At 36.1% G+C, this 20,324-nt stretch overlaps 1 protein-coding gene across 3 annotated transcripts; it reads left to right on the top strand.

Annotated features, from left to right (window-relative positions):
• The first annotated feature begins 10,733 nt into the window (after window positions 1–10,733).
• On the top strand, window positions 10,734–13,378 carry LOC25480121 (probable E3 ubiquitin-protein ligase RHC1A). 3 transcript variants are annotated; one of them, XM_024774604.2, is made up of 2 exons: window positions 10,734–10,813; window positions 12,233–13,378. In XM_024774604.2, the coding sequence occupies exon 2, from the start codon at window positions 12,289–12,291 to the stop codon at window positions 13,129–13,131; it is 843 nt and encodes a 280-aa protein (XP_024630372.1). In that variant the 5' UTR covers window positions 10,734–10,813; window positions 12,233–12,288; the 3' UTR covers window positions 13,132–13,378. The 3 variants fall into 3 exon arrangements, with proteins under 3 accessions (XP_024630372.1, XP_024630373.1, XP_024630374.1); XM_024774605.2 differs by having other exon boundaries at window positions 10,767–10,916; XM_024774606.2 differs by lacking the exon at window positions 10,734–10,813 and adding an exon at window positions 10,927–11,020.
• The last annotated feature ends 6,946 nt before the right edge of the window (window positions 13,379–20,324 follow it).

Genomic DNA, 20,324 nt, shown 5'->3' on the forward strand with positions numbered 1-20,324 from the left:
ACTACCATCCTTTTTCTTCACCAACAACACAGGCGCTCCCCACGGTGAAACACTGGGTCTAACAAACTTCTTATCAAGCAAATCTTCCAACTGTTTCTTCAATTCAGCTAACTCAGAAGCTGACATACGGTACGGTGCCATCGAATGGTAACTGTTGTTGTACGTGAACTCTATCAACGGTAGGTGACTATCCCAAGCTCCACCTTGCTCAAGTACACACACTCTCAGCAAATCCTCTAATGATTGGATCGTCCTTTTCAACTGACCATCTGTCTGCGGATGATAAGCCGAACTCAACCTCAACTTCGAACCCAAGGCATCTTGCGAACTCTTCCAAAATCTAGAAGTGAACCTCGGATCTCTATCCGACACAATACTCGATGGTACACCATGTAGCTTCACAATATTATGAATATAAATATCCGCCAACTGAGCTACCAGATAACTAATATTGATCAGAATAAAGTGTGCCGACTTCGTCAACCTGTCGACAACCACCCAAATGGCATCATGCCCTCTCGGAGTGTTCGGTAAACTCGTCACAAAATCCATAGAAATGATGTCCCACTTCCACTCCAGCACATCCAACGGTGTCAACAACCCTGCAGGCTTCTGATGCTCAACCTTAGACTTCTGACAAGTCAAACATGCATAGACAAACTGAGCAACATCACGTTTCAACCCAGACCACCAAAACAGCTTCTTCAAATCATGATACATTTTTGTAGCTCCCGGATGAATACTTAAGCTACTCTTGTGACTTTCCTCTAAAATCAACTTTTTCAAATCATCGTTATCAGGAATACAAATTCTTCCTCTAAACCTCAGTGATGATGTTGCATTAACACTAGCTTTTAGTTATGTTTATGTCATTTTTAGGACATTAAGAGAGTCAACTATTTGTAAATCATGGTGAAATCAGACCGAAACAGGAACAAGAGCTCAAAAGACGAAACTCAGAAAAAGATGAAAAATTCCTAAGAGTTAAGAATCGTGCCACGATGGATCTGGTTCGTGGCACGATAAGTGAACGTGGGACAAAGGTTCAGCACTGGAAATTTCGTGGCACGAAGCAAATTGCAACGTGCCACGATGCTAGGTTTTGTCTGCTGCCACGTAGGTTTAATGATGCTATCGTGCCACGATTGGACCGTATCGTGGCACGATGATGGGCTTTCTGGAACTTGAAAAATCTTTCTATATAAGGTGAGATGCGGCCAAGGATAGGGTTGGATTTTGGAAGTACGAATTTGAGCATATAAGACATCAGCAGACTGAAGAACAAGCCCTGAATCTCATACCAACTCATCGTTGGTCCGGATTATGTATGTTCACTGTCTATTATGTTTATAATCGTAAAACCATGAGTAGCTAAACTCTCGGTATGATTGAGCCATAATGAACCGTTGTAATATATGAATTAGTAGTTGATACTCTCTTATTTAATAATATTATTCAGTCTTTATTCAGAATTATTTGTGTTCATTGCTTTTCAGATAATTGCTAGTATGACTATTAACCCTAGCTTCTTGAATTATATGAATTGATATTAGGAATTGAATGACTATTAACCCTAGCTTTTAATCCTGAATTAGTAATTCTGTTTGATTCAACATAGGAACCTAGAGATAGGAAATTGAAAATCATGACATAGGAATTAACGTTCTTTTATCGCTTCCGCAGTTATTCAATCGGTTTAAGAGATTAAAAGGTTATAACCTAGGAAAAGGTTTTGATTCAAGAGATTGATCAAAACCACTTTGTTAATTCGTCGTAAAGAATGAATAGTAATAAGTAAATAAGGGAGGTAATTACTCATATAGAACAATAGGGGATTCATCAGCTTAATCATTCTTCTTTAATCATCTTCGCAAACAACCTTTATTTACTGTTGTTATACACAAATCATCTGCCTAGGGCAATCAATATGACTTTTACATATCCTAAAATAATAACGTACTTGCTATAATTGGAATTAATACAGTCCTTGTGGAACGATATTTATTACTACTTCGATAGTTATTGGTACACTTGCCAATTATTTATCACTCAGAACACCCTGATCATCAACCTTGAAGTCATTATCTTCAGTGTCATTACCAGCAACCATCAAATCAACAAACTTGACATCCACTTGCTGTGCTTCTCGGATACTATTCAAGAAATCATTGTTAATCTTCAACATACCCAACTGTACACTCTAAGGTGACAACTCGCAAACAAGACTCAAGTCTTTAAACTGCTCTAGCAACTCAAATTCTTTTACCATCATAGCAGACATATCCAACGTCTTCTGCTCAGAGCATCTACAACCACATTAGCTTTACCTGGATGGTAATTCAAACCAAAATCATAATCCTTCAACAGCTCTAGCCATCTTCTCTGCCTCATATTCAATTCCTTCTGATCAAATAAATATTTCAGACTTTTGTGATCACTAAATACTTCAAATCTGGAACCGTACAAATAATGCCTCCAAATTTTCAAAACAAAAACCACCGCAGCTAACTCCAAATCATGTGTAGGATAATTCTTTTCATGAATCCTCAACTGCCTAGAAGCATAAGCTACCACTTTACCATCTTGCATTAAAATACCACCTAAGCCCAACTTGGACGCATCACAATAAACAACAAAAGATTCTTCCGGCTTCGGTAAAATCAAAATAGGAGCAGTTGTCAACCTTCGCTTCAATTCATTGAAACTACTCTCACACTGAGCATCCCACACAAAAGACTTACCCTTGCAGGTCAACTGAGTCAACGGAAGTGCTAACTTCGAAAATCCCTCAATGAACCTGCGGTAATAACCGGCCGAACCCTAGAAACTTCTAATCAGTCACTGACTTCGGAGTCTTCCATTGTGATACTGCATCAACTTTCGATGGATCAACTACAATACCACTACCATAAATAATGTGGCCAACAAAACTTACTTCATCTAACCAGAACTCACATTTTGACAACTTCGCAGACAACTTCTTTTCTTTCAACACTTTCAAGACGATCTTCAGATGTTCTGCATGCTCTTCTTCAGTCTTAGAATAAATCAAGATGTCATCAATAAACACAACCACAAATTTATCCAGGTAAGCATGGAAAATTCGGTTCATATACTCCATAAGCACACCAGGCGCATTAGTAACACCGAAAGGCATCACCTTATATTCGTAATGACCATATCGTGTCCTAAAGGCCGTCTTCTGCATATCCTCATCCTTCACCTTAATCTGATGGTAACCTGACCTCAAATCAATTTTGTTGAATACACGAGCACCCACTAACTGATCCATTAAGTCATCAATCCTCGGAAGTGGATACCTATTCTTTATCGTAACCTTGTTCAACTGCCGATAATCAATGCATAACGTCATGTTGCCATCCTTCTTCTTAACCAACAACACCGGCGCTCCCCACGGTGAAACACTTGGTCTTACAAATTTCTTATCAAGCAAGTCCTCCAACTGTTTCTTCAATTCAGCTAACTCGGACGCCGACATACGATAAGGTGCCATCGACACTGGCTTCGTTCCTAGAACAAGGTCAATTGAAAATTCAACCTCTCTTTCTGGTGGCACATCTGGAATCTCATCAGGAAAAACTTCTGGAAATTCATTCACAACTGGCAACTTGTCAATCACAGCTTGATTTTCCAATGACAAGTATGCCATCAAAGAAAACATCAGAATTCCATCACGCTCCAACTGCTTCAACTGTTTAGTAGATAGGAACTCAGCTCCACTCTCTTCTTCAGCAGAAGAAAAATGCATCGTCTTGTTAAAGCAATTGATATGAACTCGGTTATACTCTAACCAGTTCATCCCAAAAATCACCTCCATACCCGTCAACGGTAAACAAGCTAGGTCGACTTCAAAGTCTCTACCAAACATAGACAATGGACACCTTAGACAAACAAGAGAAGTAGTTACTGAACCCTTAGCTGGAGTTTCAACAACCATTTCTCCTTTCATATCAGATACAACTAGACCCAACTTATATGCACAATCAACAGCAATCAAACATTGAGTAGCACCAGTATCTATAATAGCAATTAAAGGAGTACTATTAAAGAAACAAGTACCTCTGATAAGTCGGTCCTCATTAACTGTCTGCGTACCAGTCAAAGCAAACACCTTACCACCTGTCCTAACCTTCTTCGGTTGCGTACACTGCGAACTGATATGACCTTCCTCATTGCAAATATAACAAACGATGTCCCCACACTTACAATCAGCTAGAGTGTGTCCCTTTTGACCACACCTGAAGCACTTCTTCTCATCTCTATCACAAACGTTACTCTTGTGGCCTTTCTCACCACACTTGAAGCAAACTATGTCAGTAGGAACATCTCTCCTCTTGGGCCTCCTCTCATCATTTAAACTCTGCTTACCCTTGTCAGCAGGAGCACTATACGGCTTCGGACGACTCTGCTGTCCCTTGCCTCTACGCTCACTCATCACCTTGTAATGAGCTTTCGTGTCCTCCTCATAAATCCTACAGCTGCTTACCAAATCAGAGAAGTTTCTTATTTTCTGATAACCAATGGCTCTCTTGATATCAGCTCTCAAACCATTCTCAAACTTTATACATTTGGATAACTCAGCTGTCTCCGCAGTATAATGAGGGTAGAACTTAGCAAGTTCCACAAACTTCGCAGCATACTCTGTAACAGACATATCCCCCTGTTTTAGCTCCAGAAATTCAATCTCCTTCTTACCTCGGACATCCTCCGGAAAGTACCTATTCAGGAATTTTCTCCTGAACACAGCCCAAGTCACCACAGCACCATCCTGCTCAAGCACAGGTAACAGACTTACCCACCAGTCATCAGCTTCCTCAGCTAACATGTGCGTACCGAACCGCACCATCTGCACCTCCGAACACTGCATAACTCTGAAAATTCTTTCAACCTCCTTGAGCCACTTCTGAGCTCCGTCATGGTCATACCTTCCTTTGAAAGTTGGTGGATGATTTCTCAAGAAAGTCTCCAACATCCTAACACCATCGTTACCAGCACCAGCATTCGGTTGCTGTCCTACAGCTTGAGCAACAACCTCCAGTGCAGCAGCTATAGCAGCGTCATTTCTACCAGCCATCTCAAAGTTCTACATAAGAAACAACAATTCAGAACAACAACAAAGAAAACATTATAGTTGACACTCTATCCTAGGTGGCTCAACACGACTCTACTACTTGGCCGGACGGACCAACCTGCTCTGATACCAATTGTAACACCCCGTTATCCCAAAAACAATTGAATAACAAATTCACATCAGAGTATATCCCAAACGGGTATGTCACATTATTTAGCCTGATTCCTAACCCCAAAAAAGTCAAACTAGCTAGTTGAGCCTATGAATGTGTATTCATTGGGTATGCCTTAAATAGTAAAGCATATAGGTTTTATGACATAAAAGCTAAAGTGATCATAGATCAAATGACGTTGATTTCTATGAAACCAAATTTCCTTTTCTATCAAGAGAAAGTGGGGGTAATAGTAGGGGCGCAAATATGAACACTACACCTGATCACACTCTAGTGATCAGAGATAGTGATGAAAACATCCAACAAGATGTTATAGAACTTCAAAGAAGTAAGATAGCAAGAACTGCTAAAAATTATGGACCCGAATATGTGGTCAATACATTAGAAGAATATCCATCAAACCTCAAGGAGGCGTTGTCTTCCTTGGATGCTGACTTATGGCAAGAAGCCATAAATGATGAAATGAATTCTCTACAGTCTAACGAAACCTGGCACTTGGTTGAACTGCCTCCAGGCTGCAAACCAATAGGATGTAAATGGGTTTTGAGAAAGAAACTTAAACCTGATGGAACTATCGATAAATACAAGGCTAGCCTTGTAGCCAAAGGTTTCAGATAAAGACAAAATATAGATTTTTATGATACCTACTGACCAGTTACTCGAATCACATCCATAAGGGTACTAATTTCCTTAGTTGTTGGTTTTAACTTAATTGTAAACCAAATGGATGTGAAAACTGCCTTTTTGAATGGTGAGCTGGAAGAAGAAATTTATATGGAACAACCTAAAGGTTTTGTAGTCCATGGACAGGAAATCAAGGTCTGTAAGTTAGAAAAATCTTTGTATGGTCTAAAATAAGCCCCTAAGCAGTGGCATCAAAAGTTTGACAACTTAATGATTTCGAATGAGTTCAAAGTGAATGAAAGTGACAAATGTATTTATTACAAGTATGATAAAAACATTTGCACAATCATATGTCTCTATGTAGACGACTTGCTGATATTTGGGTCAAACATTCCTGCCATAAACTCTGTGAAATCACTGTTGAGTAACAACTTTGATATAATAGACCTAGGAGACGCTGATGTAATTCTTGGCATCAAGATTACAAGATCAAATAAAGGAATATCCTTGGATCAGTCTCACTACGTTGAGAAGATCTTAAGGAAATATAATTATTTTGATTGTAAACCTGCAAGCACACCTTATGATCCAAGTGTAAAACTTTTTAAGAACACCTTAAGATCGTGGGACTCTTATGCAAATTTACAAGTAGGCCAAGCAAGGAGCATTGGCATGCAATTGAGAGAGTCGTGAGATACCTGAAAGGGACTATGAATTTGGGTCTGCATTATCAAAAATATCCTATTGTACTTGAAAGGTACAATGATGCAGATTGGAACACCTTGTCGGATGATTCCAAAGCGACCAACGAATATATATATTTAGCATAGCTGGATGGGCTGTTTCTTGGAAATTTAAGAAGCAGACCATTCTGGCTAGGTCCTTAATGGAATCTGAGATGATAGCACTAGCTACTTCTAGTGAAGAAGCAAGTTGGCTAAGATCCTTGCTAGCTGAGATCCTTTTATGGGAGAAACCGTTACCGACTGTGTAAATTCATTGTGATAGTACCGCGGCTATTGAAAAGATTAAGAATCGTTATTACAATGGAAAGAGATGACTGATAAGGCGAAAACACGACACAATTAGAGAATGTATCTCTAATGGAGCGGTTAGAGTTGATTTTGTACGTACTAATGAAAACTTGGCTGATCCTTTGACGAAAGGACTGAACAGAGAGAAAGTCCGAGAAACATCCAGTAGGATGGGACTAATGCCTATAGCTCACTGAGTGATGGTAACCCAACCTACTTGACTGGAGATCCCAAGACTTAGGTTCAATGGATAATAACTAGTCATGAAGTGATAGAACATGCTATGAGAAAAAAGGATATAGAAAGCATGATCCTGCAGCGAAAGAAGGATGAGAGAATAGCAACTCTTAATGAGATTTATACTCTATGTTGAGTGGATTGCATAACTACAGGAGTACTCTTGATAGACTCTCCTATACGAATGTGGAACTGAGGTCGGTCCTATGGAATCTCGAGGAAGAATTCCTAGAGCGTTCGTTAAAACCGAAATAGACGTGCAGGGCCATAAATGCACGTACTTTTAGAATACACCTAAGAAAAGATTTGTGTGTGGATTCTATGTCTGAGATAGAGTTCAATGTTGTAAGAAACTCTTGCTAAATCGGAATACCATCTATGCAAAGGTTCGAGTTGTAGGCGCACCTTGTTTACCAGCAAATCTTATGGAAACGTTTTTCGTTATTTCTCGAAACCATTATAAAGTCAAGTGGCGGATTGTTGGAATACTAGTTAATTCTAGTGAAAAATTGGATAGAAAAACACAATGTAAGAACTAGTGTGTGTGACTTAAAAATGTCCCACATTGATGAGCCACACCAACTAGCAAGTGTTTATATAAGAGTGGGGTGAGCTCCAAGGGTGTGCCATTGGGATACCCACTTTTGTGAACGGGTGAGCGCTTAGAAAAATATATATATCATGCGCTCGACGACGCCGCCATCCGAACGGCCGACTTGGTCGGGTCGGGCCGGCTTGGGCTTGGGTCAAATAAATTCGTTACGATCTAATCCAAAACGTGTATCCAGATAAATCCAACAGAAAACAAAACGTGTTTAGCTTAAGGATTAAGTTGACTTAATCCTTAAGTCACTCGATTTTTGTTACGAACTATGCCTATAAAAGGAGAGCTCACCCCACTCATTCTTAACACTGAAATTCACATTTGATGATTCATGTGCTTTTCGTCTCTTCTCCCTCCTTCGACTTGTGTTGACGATTCCTTCTTCTGCTTCTGCTCCTTTTTGTCCCTTCGGTTTCGATAAGAGTGGTCACGTACCATATTGAGTGGTTTTAATCGAACGATTAAGCCATATTTTTTAGGTGTATATTCTCGAACAATTACATATTGTGCAGTACGTAATTGAAAAGTGATCTAGGTTGTTTTATCCTGAAGGAGGAGCGGTTGTTATTCTACCTTGTACAAACTTTGGTAGTGCCGCGAAACGTCTTAAAGAGAGCGACCTGGTCGTGACTCAACCCGATAATTTTTTCGGTAGTAGTTTCTAATTTTTTTAAACACGAAAATAACAAAAGCACTTTCTTGTATGTTATTATATATTGAATATATTAATTATATTCTTGAAAAATGAATATATTATTGGCTAATTTTCTACAAGATGCCCAAATATGCTAAATTAGCCAAAAATATGTTTTTGTCATTTTATATTTATCAGTGAGTTCAAAATCTAATTTTATCAAACACTTTAATTTAAATCAGCTAACTTTTTAGCTTATAACATAGTTTTACCAAACAGACCAAAAATAGCTCTTTAAAAAAATAACAATGTCTATTTTCTTTTTTATCGAATAGTTTCTTGTTAACCATAAGTGTTTACGAAAAGTGAGGAATTTCATATTCAAACATCAACTCATACATATCAATGTCAGATTAGGATCCTCTTCATTTATCAAAATAAATGGAGGATTTCATTTAAAGACACAAAATATAGATGATGAGTCATTAATATTCACAAAATAACAAAGTCTATTTTCTTTTTATCAAATAGTTTCTTGTAAATGTTTACGAAGAAGTGAAGAATCTCATATCCGAACCTCAACTCATACATATCAATGTTCGGTTAGGATCCTCTTCATTTATGAAAATAATTCAAAAAAATTCACATAAAAACACAAAATATACATGATGGGTCATTAATATTCACAAAATAACAAAGTCTATTTTGTTTTTATCAAATAGTTTCTTGTAAGTGTATACGAAAAAATGAGGAGTCCAGAAGTCCTAGCTCAACTGGCAAATGCCGAAATTGCAAGGCCGGACGTCGTGACATGGGTTCGAATCCAGGACCTCGCAGTTGTATGTGAGTTTTAATTTCAGTGGATTACCACTTCATCTAAGACCAAAAAAAAATATATATGAGGAATCTCATATTAAAACCTCAACTCATACATATCAATGTCGGGTTAGAATCTTCTTCATTTATCAACATAAATTGAAGATTTCTTATAAAAACATAAAATATAGATGATGAGTCCTACCATTAATTATTTTACAATGTTTTCAAACTTCACATTATATTTCCAAAACTATAGAGCAAATATGGAGAGAATAACAAATGAGGATATTCTAACCCAAAAAATGAAGATGATTTGTAATGAAGTGGATTCTACCTCTCATCATTCATCAATGTCCTTGTAACTAATGAGTCAAAGACTATTATTTGGTATACATCAAATTAAACAAAATTATTTCATCCGTTCTTATATATAAGCCTTCTTTGCTTTTTTTTTTTCTTTCATATTTTGTAAGAAAAATTGTTAGTGTTTTTTTTTACATAAGCTTTGAGATAGGTTAGGCATCAGGGGGAGAGAGAAACTGAAACTCTCATTCTCTACCGCCTATTCAATATATATTATTAAAAAAATAAAAAAATATATATATATAGGAGGGGAATTAGGGAAAAACCCTAAGAAAAAAGAAATGATATTTGAACAACCATTTTTTACAACTTTTGTGATAACTCTCTCTCATACTCATATTATCTTTTTACTTTCTCTCTCTCTATTGCTTTGGTTTTTGTGTCACTACCTCATTTTCTTTGTAAAATTTTGATTGTCACATATATGGATATTCAAATAACACAACTCCTAAGAAAAAGCGTAAAGAACATCAACGACCCACAAAACCAACATCCTTAGACGACACCCGGTTTGATATGCCTTTGTAATTTTGTTTGTCTAACTCTTTGATAAATAAGGAGTAAGCATGATTTCTGTTGACGCACATTGAATCAATAAATGCCAAACACGATCGAATTTCCTTTGTAAATTAATATGTCAATTTTATATCTTAATATTATCAAATTATCATTTATTTGTGTATGTACTTCATCCGTCTTAAAATATAAATAAAAATTGATCAACAACCGTTAATGTATTTGGTACAAAATTTGTATCAAATACATCAATTTATATTGACTCATTTTTGTTTACATTTTGGGACCGTGAAATTATTAAATTTGATTTTTCATATTTCAAAATAAGTTAAATATTAATTAGGGGTTATTCGCCGTAATTTTTTTAATAATTATGGATTATATTTAGGAAAAAATAATAAATGTATCTAATAATTTAAAAAGTGACTTATATTTAAAAATAAATTTTTAGTGAAATGGATGTTTATATAGACCTATACAACATAGTCCTCGTGAGTTTAGCTCAATTGATAGAGACAAATGCATAGAATATGCAAGGTCCGGGGTTCGAACTTCGGCCACAGAAAAAACTAAACAACATAAATGAATATATTTTTTTTAAACATAAATGAATTTTGTTTCTCCAATAAACTCAAAATTACACGCTACCTTGCTTTGAAATTTCTCATCCCGTGGACTTTTTTTTTCCTCTCTCTTTGGTATTCTCTCCCTTTTCTAGGTAACTTCACTTTCATTAATATTTTTCCCTTTTCTTAAATTTTTCTCTTATTAATTACTTTGGCTGCTGTTTTTATCATTTATATTCTGCGGATTATATACAGGTATGAACTTAGACTCTGAATAATTCAATTTTGTTTGAATAAAATTGAAACCCCATTTGAAAGTTATGTGCTTAAATGTCATTTTGGTGAATCTTTTCTCTGAGGTAGTTTTCATGTGCTTTTTCTTTCTTCTGTTGTTGAAATTTAGTTCTAGTAATTGACCTTTTTCCGTGATGGAGAAAAATTGATTATATTCAATTTGTCTGTGTCTTGGAGTTTAGAGTTTTGTTTTTCCTTTCTGTTATTTGTTGTGCCGAAATTGTTTAGCTGGACACGGTGACCCGGGTTCAAACCTAGGTTTCGTCACTTCTGTGTGTGAGTTTTTAAGTGGTTATTATTATTAGGCCTATCTAACAAAAAAAAAAAAGATGGTAACCTATGTAACCTTAGCACTACATATTAAAGGTGTCTTCGATGTCGGTGTCCAACATGTGTTAGCGGATTCCAACACCGACACATATGGCTACATATTTGTACAACTATTTTGTAACAGCTTTTGTACATCTCTTTCATACTTACGTTATGTTCATACTATTTCCCTTCATTTTTTCTCTTTTTATTGTTTTTGACTAATAAGAAGAGAGACAAAGAGATAGTTATCTATGCTAGAAGTTCGCGACTTCTGTGTTCATAGTCTTGTTAGACTTGTAATTTCATTTTTATGGAGCCATTTGCATGAAATCCAAATGAAGGCTTTGCTTGCCTCAATTTTATGGAGTCATTTGCATAAAATCTTTATGATTTTGACTAAGCTTTTTATTTTCATTTCTTGTTCCTACTGTTTTCTTTCTGAGTTAACTTATATTTCATCCCTCAACGGAAAACCTTTTATTTTAGGGCAAAAACCTTTTAAAACAAAGTTTTGATTTTATTTTGGTCCTTTTGCTGGTTGTAAAGAATTTAAGGTCACACTATTCCTAGGTTTACTAGTTTACACCTGCTGAGAGTTTCACATTGGATGTGATATGGTATGAAAAAGTGTTCATAAATGAGAAACATCTCTCACCTTACAAGTCAAATTTGTAGGGTTGGTTGCTTCAGTGTTGTTAAATGTCCACCATGGCGTTATAGCAGGGAGGATTCTGTGCGAGCCTCCATAAGCAGAAACACCTAATATATCCGCTGTGTTTCTGCCATAGGCGGCAACGCTATGTTAATACTTAATATTGCAGATTTTGGCTGACCTTGATAATCTGCCATTGATAAAAAGCATATCCTACTTGATGTAGAAAATCTTAAGGACCTAATGATGTATACCGTATAACCATTTTTTACTCCATTGATGACTTCTATTTCCAACTCTATTTTTAATGTAGAAAGAAACCGGTCTTTTTCGTGTATTTTCTGGATTTGAAGTTCTAGTGAAGGAGAAATGATGTCAAGGAGGGCAACATTCTGGTGTCATACATGCAGGGAGCCAATCTTGCTTGCAGGGAGGGATGCAGTTTGCCCTTACTGCGATGGAGGATTTGTGCAAGAAATGCATGAGAATCGAGGACTTGCATCGTCATCACAGTTGGAAGAGTTTCAAGATGATCCTGATATTTTCGATGCTATACATGCTGTTGTAAGTCAAAGAGGTTCTGTACCAAGAATTGGGTTTAGAGATGCTATTGATAGTTACATGAGGCAGAGAATGGATGGAAGAACCACAAACTTTGATGTCAGAAGGAGATCTGTTTCTGGTTCTGTTCCTGAACAAACTTGGGGTGTTTTTAGTTCTTCTGGTCGTTATTTAATATTTCAAGGTCAAACACCTACTTCTAGAGGTGATCCTAGACGCTCTGATTTTGGTGGCTACTTTATGGATCACGGACTAGATGAACTTATCGAACAACTCAATACAAACGGTTGTGGTCCAGCCCCGGCCTCACGATCTTCAATTGAAGCAATGCCTACCATTAAGATCACACAAGCACATCTTCACTCCGATTCACATTGTCCAATTTGTATAGAAAGGTTTGAACTCGGTTCTAAGGCAAGGGAGATGGCATGTAAGCATATTTACCACTCGGACTGCATTGTTCCTTGGTTAATTCAGCATAATTCATGTCCTGTATGCCGTGTTGAGCTGCCGCCTCATGGACGTGGTAGTCGAAACTGGGGAGGAAGGAATGACAATAGTACTGGTCAAAACAATAATGGCCGAGGAAGGAGAAATCCATTTTCCTTTTTGTGGCCATTTCGTTCTTCCAATTCAAATACTAATCATTGATCTGAGCCTGAGACTCTTCCTGGCAAGAATACAGTGGATGGACCTCTTATTATTAAAAGATTAATTTCTTCTCCTGGACAAGTATAAAACTTGTGCTGTCAAACAATGGCTGTAATTTAAATGATGTGAATAGAGTTTCTGAATGTTTTACATTGAACATATTTTATTGGATACATAATAAAACTTTGTAAGTCTCTGTAAATGTAATTTTCATTTTTAATTTTCAGCTAGTATCTTAGAACCTTAATTTCACCTGGTTACATTTGTAATGGTCAGTCAAAATATGTTTGGTAAAAGATCATATTTTTATGCATTCTTTTCTTGTATAAATTTTAAACATCTCAATGACTCTAGTAGTTTGTGTCTTTACTTTGAAAGGGAATTTTAGGGTGTGTTTGGATGGAGGGTTTAGGAGGGGAAATGAGGGGGAGGGTTTACTTTTCATTTTTAAATTACGGACACTATGAAATGTTTTTTAAAAAGTTAACATATTAACATGATAAATGATCATATAATACTTCTTCAATCACACTTAATTTATTTTAGAAAAACATGTTACATAGTCCGTAATTTAAAAAAGAAAAGTAAACCCTCCCCTCCCTTTCCCTTCTAAACCCTCAATCCAAACACACCCTTAATGTTTGTGCCCTCTATGAAACATCAAACACACACACAAGAGGCACAAAATAGTAACCAAAAAGTTAATCTATTAGTATGAAGATTCATCAACAAGCAGTGATGAAATCTAGGGAGAAAACAAAATGTAGAACATCATTCACCAGCAGACCAGATATTTCCTATCTACTCCTAAAAACATGGACAAATAGTCATTTTCATCCCTGAATGTTTAACGAGTACCAACTCATTTGAGGTACGGTGCACAAGGGACTAACAGGAGACAATTATTCAAAAGTAGCCTGGTATCAAAGACAATCAAAATCAAAATACACCACTAAAACATATTATTGAAGCATGTAATGTTCTGATTCATATTTAATGAAGTAGCCTAGTATTTTGATTCTGATAAACATAAACTCAAAGTAAAAAGTATGACAATGAGAATCAAAATACAGCATAGAAAACAAAGAACTTCTCCGGTGGCGACTTCCAAAAACAACAAAAGCAGCACAACATCATAGTTGATCTTTCAGAACTTTTTTGTCCATTCCATCTCCATTCCCACACTTCTCCAATGGTGAGTCATAGTGATTTTACTAATTTGAAATCCTTGAGGTTGTTGGAACTTGGAATCCTCAACACTCACTCCCCCATATTGATCGTTAATATCCTTTCACTCTGTCATTGATCTACTAACTAGCAGCAGATCCTCACACCGACGAGGTCTTCTCTGAACTTATAACTCTAGTAACGGACGATTGTGTCCAATAAGCTTATTTCCGATGCTAAAATCAGCTGTGCCGGTATGGGCCGAAGCCCATCCAAGGATACGTGTTAACTCAAGTGCGCAGGTAAACATTTTCATCAGTTAACTCATCATTTTCATCATCACGTAGAATTTGCTTCGTCTTCATTAACTCTATCATGAATTTTGCATATACTGATATTTGATCAATAGCTTCAACAAATGACATGTTGACTTGCAACTTGGCGATTATTTCCATAAAAAATTTCGAAACTGCGCCCTTCTTCTTTCTTCTTGCTTAAGATTGGGTAAGTATGCTTCACATAAGATGGTATTGCTTGCGGCTTATCACCATCTCTGAGACGCTGGCTTTTTGTATTTCTCAACTATTCCCGCATTACTTCTCTATTTTCCTACGCTCCCTATTTCTTGCTTAAGACACCCTTTTCTTCATTGCCTTTCCTCTCTACCTTCCCTGTTTCTTTCCTTGGATTTAATGGAGAAATATTTTTTTTATTGCGCAATTCCATTGATCGACATGCTTCCCTCTTAGCATTGCATGCAATCAACTGCTCATTCTTCTTTTAGGATTCTTGCATCCATTGATCTTTAATCTCCTGGATCCTAGCTTCTAATTTTTGCTAGGAGTCTTTGAAGATTGTTTGACAGTGCTGTTGTTCGAATTGTATCTCATTTATGCTCACTTTCAATCCCCGAAGGAATTTCTCCATCTTTTCTTGGAGGTTCTGAATGCTAGGTTCACTTTTCGATGCCATTTTAGCTTCCACCTTTGTGTTGAAATTTTTTCCTCTTTATGATTCCTTATCAACTCAACTTGATCCTCTCTTTTCCCTGGGTGTTCCTGGTTTCTTTCTTCTTGAAACCAGCTGCTACTACCTTCTGGAGCGATGCTATCCATTAATTTGCATGACTTTTTCCTCCAACCCGCAATAAAAAAACAACAAAAAGTTGTTTTTTCTCAACCAACAAGAGTGGGGTATGCGCCTGGGCGCGCGAGGCAGTGGTGAAAACTGCCTTCTTCCCTAGTCATGTATATGGGCACGCGAGCAGGGACGGACCTATGCACACTACTCTGAGGGCCTCGGCCCTCACTATATTTTTTTATTTTTGTAAAATACCACCCATACACATACGAATGAAAAGAAGGAAGTGGTGAACTTTGATTAAGTCAATAATTGCCTACACCAAATTATAAATTAAATAAGATAAATTCTATGGTACACTCAACATTTTGAGTGTACCGGTACACCAAACATTAAATTAATAATTAAATTGATTGTTTTTTTGAAGAAAAAATAATTATTTTCTATCATTGATAATTATAATAATTAAATCTTATTTACCAAAAGCGTCAATGAAATAAAATTTATTTTTTTTGAATTTTTATTGCTCATAATGAAAAATATTGATTATTTTTTATGAGAAAATGTTAAAAATTTAATATAATTCATATAAATAATGAAATGATGTTTTTTTTTCTCATGAGATGGTGTTTTCTAAAATATAAATAATGATAAATAACAACTTATTTCAAAAAATGATCATTAATTTATAAATTTATGAAGTGGAGTATCGATACACCTCAATTTATGAGGTGTACCGTAGAAACTCCCACTAAATAAACCCAATTAATAAGACAATATTCTACCAAATCCCCTAACTAAAACACGAGAAACCCATTCATACTGTGTGAGAGAAGGGGCACAACACATTACACAAAGCTTCAAATACATAAAGGCATAGGTACTGAGTTTATTTTAAGAGTTCTATGTTGGATTTTTCCCTAATTAAGTTATTTATTTATTTAAATAAATAAGTGGTAATTACCCACTAAGAGCACATAGTGGTAATTATCCATTAATCAGAAAATTGTCTTTATTCTTTCCCTTAAATTTAGTAACTGCCCGTTATGAGTTAGTGGAGGAGCAGTTTTATTTTGCACTTTCAGTAACTTCTTGATGGCATAAGTTATATAAAGGAGTGCACTTCATTTGTTTTGGTTCCCTAAGCCTAACATCTCTATTCAGAAGACTTACACCATCAAAGTGAGATTGTGGAAGGTTTAGAAGAGCCTCAACTACTTCAAGCAGGAGCAATGGCTGGAGATATGCCTTGATCCTAATTTAAGTTTCCACTGTTTATAGTAGTTATTTGGTAAAACATGATATTTGTTTAGTAGTCTCAATTTTAATTATAAGCATTGTCGCGCCATTTTTTGGAGATCAAGGCTATTTGATTAGCTTTTGACTCACTAATTTATTTCACGACTGAACATTTAATTTTTAAGAAAAGGGGAAAAAAGTTCAAACTACCCCATTTTGAAAAGATTTAGGGTTCGGGGGTTAGTTACATAAAGGGAAGGTATTAGCACCCTTTATGTCCGTAGTACTCTACGGGAACCTCTTGATTTTATTTAATTTAATGTGCTATAACTTGCTTGCTTATTTTGAAAAGAAGAACTAAAGTGGAAAAAATAAAGACCTGAATATCTACATTTTTTATTGTTTGGAAGGACATGGTCCTCTGCCTACGTACCCGTGAGGGATCAAAACCTCGTAGTTCGAGGTAAAAATTGACGTTTGATTGGTTGTGTGTTTTTTATTAGTTTTGAAAAAGGTTTTAAAATGAAAAGTCAAGTGGCAAATGAGTATTTGTTTGTGTTTTTTATATTAAGAGAAAATAACTTAAAGTATGATTAAAGTTGATTACAATTTGATTTAGGAAATAAAAAATAAAAAAAGACGATCACTTGATCTTAAATCAAGGTTTGTTTATGAAAATATTTTTGATTTTTTTGTTATTTGCATGTTTTTGTTGTTTTTGAATAATTGGACTAAAATTAAACTAACGGAGCACGAAAGTAAAACGTAGGTACCTTATGGTGGTGTTGGACCACCACAAGGACCTTTGACCTAAACTACTAAGCATAAAAGGTAAACATACACGCACACATGCACCTAAAGCTATTACATAAAACCTATTATACATTCTAAGGTCTGCCGAAAGTCTGCCGAAAGTAAATGATAAGAGAATAAATGAATTATTTACATCAAACCTAGTTTACATTCTAATATCTTTGCTGTGAAATAAATTACATAAATAAATAAAATATGCATGAGGGGATGTAAGATAATAATTAAAATGCTAAAAGATAAGAATAAAATGTATGCAAGACTTGAAAGAAATAAAAATTGGGTTCAATCACAAGGTGGGGGTGCAACAGTATTCAGGGGTATTAAACAGCAAGCAGAGAAAAATGAAAGGGAATTGGGCTTTTGGAAAACAGATGGGGCGTTGGGCTTAAAGGGAACCAGTTTTAGGTCCGGTTCGATTCAAGGGCTGAACTGGTTCGGCCTAACAGTATATATAGGCTGTGGACTGGTTTTTTTCCATTTTTCATTCCTCTTTCTCTCTCTTCCTTCTCTAATCTCACCGGTCTCTCTCTTCTCTCTCCCATACATCTTCATCTTCTCCAGTGAGATATAAAGGGGTTCCGGCGGCGGTTGGCCGGCCGGTGCGGCGGCACCACCGCGTCGGAACCCTATCAATTTATTTTTTGATTTTTTTTAGTTCTTTCTACTTGTTCTCTTCTTCTCTACTTGATTCTAACCCTAAATTCAATAACACGCACACGCAGACCTAGATCTAAAGGGGAACAAAAATACTACCTTATGTATTTGATTGATGGTGCGATTCCTGTGTTGTAGAGACGGATTGAAACCTCGTTGCGTTCACTTTGTCCGGTACAGACTCGGATTCGGCTCTGAACTCGCGATCCGTTGTGACGGCTGTGTTGTTGGCACTCGGCGTGATTCTGGCTTGAGGGTTTGGCTGTTGTGAGTCGAGTCTGGCCTTGTGGTTGATTTGATTCCCGGCTGCTTATGTGTGTCTCTGGCTTTCTCTATACTTCTCCTCCCTCGCTTCTTCTCTGCGTGTCCCTTCTGGGCTGAGGCTAGGGTTTGTTGATAAGAGCATAAAAGATGTGGCTTGAGGAGAAGAAAAATGTATTTCTGTTCCTGAACTTGTGATTGATGCGCGTGAACTGGATTGGAACCGCCTCTGAAGCGTGTGACAGGCTGCGTGGATTGGATGAGGATGAGGATGAATGAAAGAAGGCTGTGTGTGATTGATGCGCGCGAACTTGGACCGTTTTTTGGAATTATGGATAAAAGGATAATAATAAAAGAAAAGAGATAAAGACTAAAAAGAAGTGATTAAAAAGAAAAAAAATAAATAAATAAATAAAGACTAATTAAAATGATAAAAAAGGTAAAATTGAAATTAATTGAAATTAAAATAAATAAAAGATGGAAATAGATAAAAATAAAATAAAGAGAGAAGAGGTCGACTCGGAACAAAAAATGAGGTATTTTAAAATACCTCTCTGTCGAATTTTCATTGAAAAGTCAGAGACTAATCAAGGTCAAAGGGCGTATGAATGTGGACCTTAAATAAAAAATTGGGGTATGACAAACATGTATGTTTAATTTTTGCAGCTAGAGTAAGACACGCTTTTAACTATGCAGTACGATATCCAGTTTCATATTATTTATCATAAATTTAAAAATAAACTGGACTGTGTCTTCAACCTCCGAATGGGTCAAAATGACCCGGTTGAAAAACCCATACGGAAAAATGCAATTTTTAGCAATTTTAACCCCAAAAACATGTTTCAAACTATGAACCTAGTGACATAAAATTTACCTGTAGGCTAAAATTTTATTTAATTAAATTCATATAACTCAATGACAAAACTATCAATTTATGTTCTTTTTTCTAATTCCTGAGGGTAAGTTAGAAAATATAAATTGATATTTTATCCTAATTAATTATACAAAACATAACAAAAATTCCTGTGGGATAAGATTTACTATGTTCAATATAATTAATTACCATCAATGTCACAACCATGATCTTAAAACTTAATATACAATTTTGCATAATTAAAGATGTTGTGGCTAGTCCCTAATTAATTAAAATCATATAGATCATATTGACATCTACTTTAAATGATTAATTGCAAAATAGTAGGCAATTAATTTAATTGATTAATCTATATTTGATGCATGATTAAAGTCATAATATCATACAAACAATCAAGTGTGGATTCCTCAATGCACATGAAATATAAGCATGCGACACTGTAACATTACAATGCATATACCGAAAAACATATACTGATACAAAATATATATGTCGTCCAGATATGGACATACCAGGTCCGAAATACTTTATCTCTTTCATTGATGATTACTCACGATATATGCATGTCTACTCATGAAATATAAGCATGCGACACTGTAACATTACAATGCATATACCGAAAAACATATACTGATACAAAATATATATGTCGTCCAGATATGGACATACCAGGTCCGAAATACTTTATTTCTTTCATTGATGATTACTCACGATATATGCATGTCTACTTGCTTCATAATAAGTATGAAGCATTGGATGCCTTTAAAGTTTTTAAGGCTGAAGTAGAAAAGCAATGCGAAAAACAAATTAAGATCGTGAGAACTGATAGAGGTGGAGAATATTATGGTAGATATACTGAGGATGGACAAGCCATGGGTCCATTTGCGAAGTTTCTTCAAGATAATGGGATAGTTGCCCAATACACCATGCCTGGTTCTCCGGACCAGAATGGGGTGTCAGAAAGAAGAAACCGAACTTTAATGGACATGGTTAGGAGTATGCGTAGCAACTCCAGACTTCCAAAGTCCTTGTGGACTGAAGCTCTTAAAACGGCAGTGTATATATTGAACCGTGTTCCAACCAAGGTTGTCCCAAAGACACCGTT

This window comes from Medicago truncatula, chromosome 3 (genome assembly GCF_003473485.1).
Source record: "Medicago truncatula cultivar Jemalong A17 chromosome 3, MtrunA17r5.0-ANR, whole genome shotgun sequence".
Lineage (NCBI taxonomy): Eukaryota > Viridiplantae > Streptophyta > Magnoliopsida > Fabales > Fabaceae > Medicago > Medicago truncatula.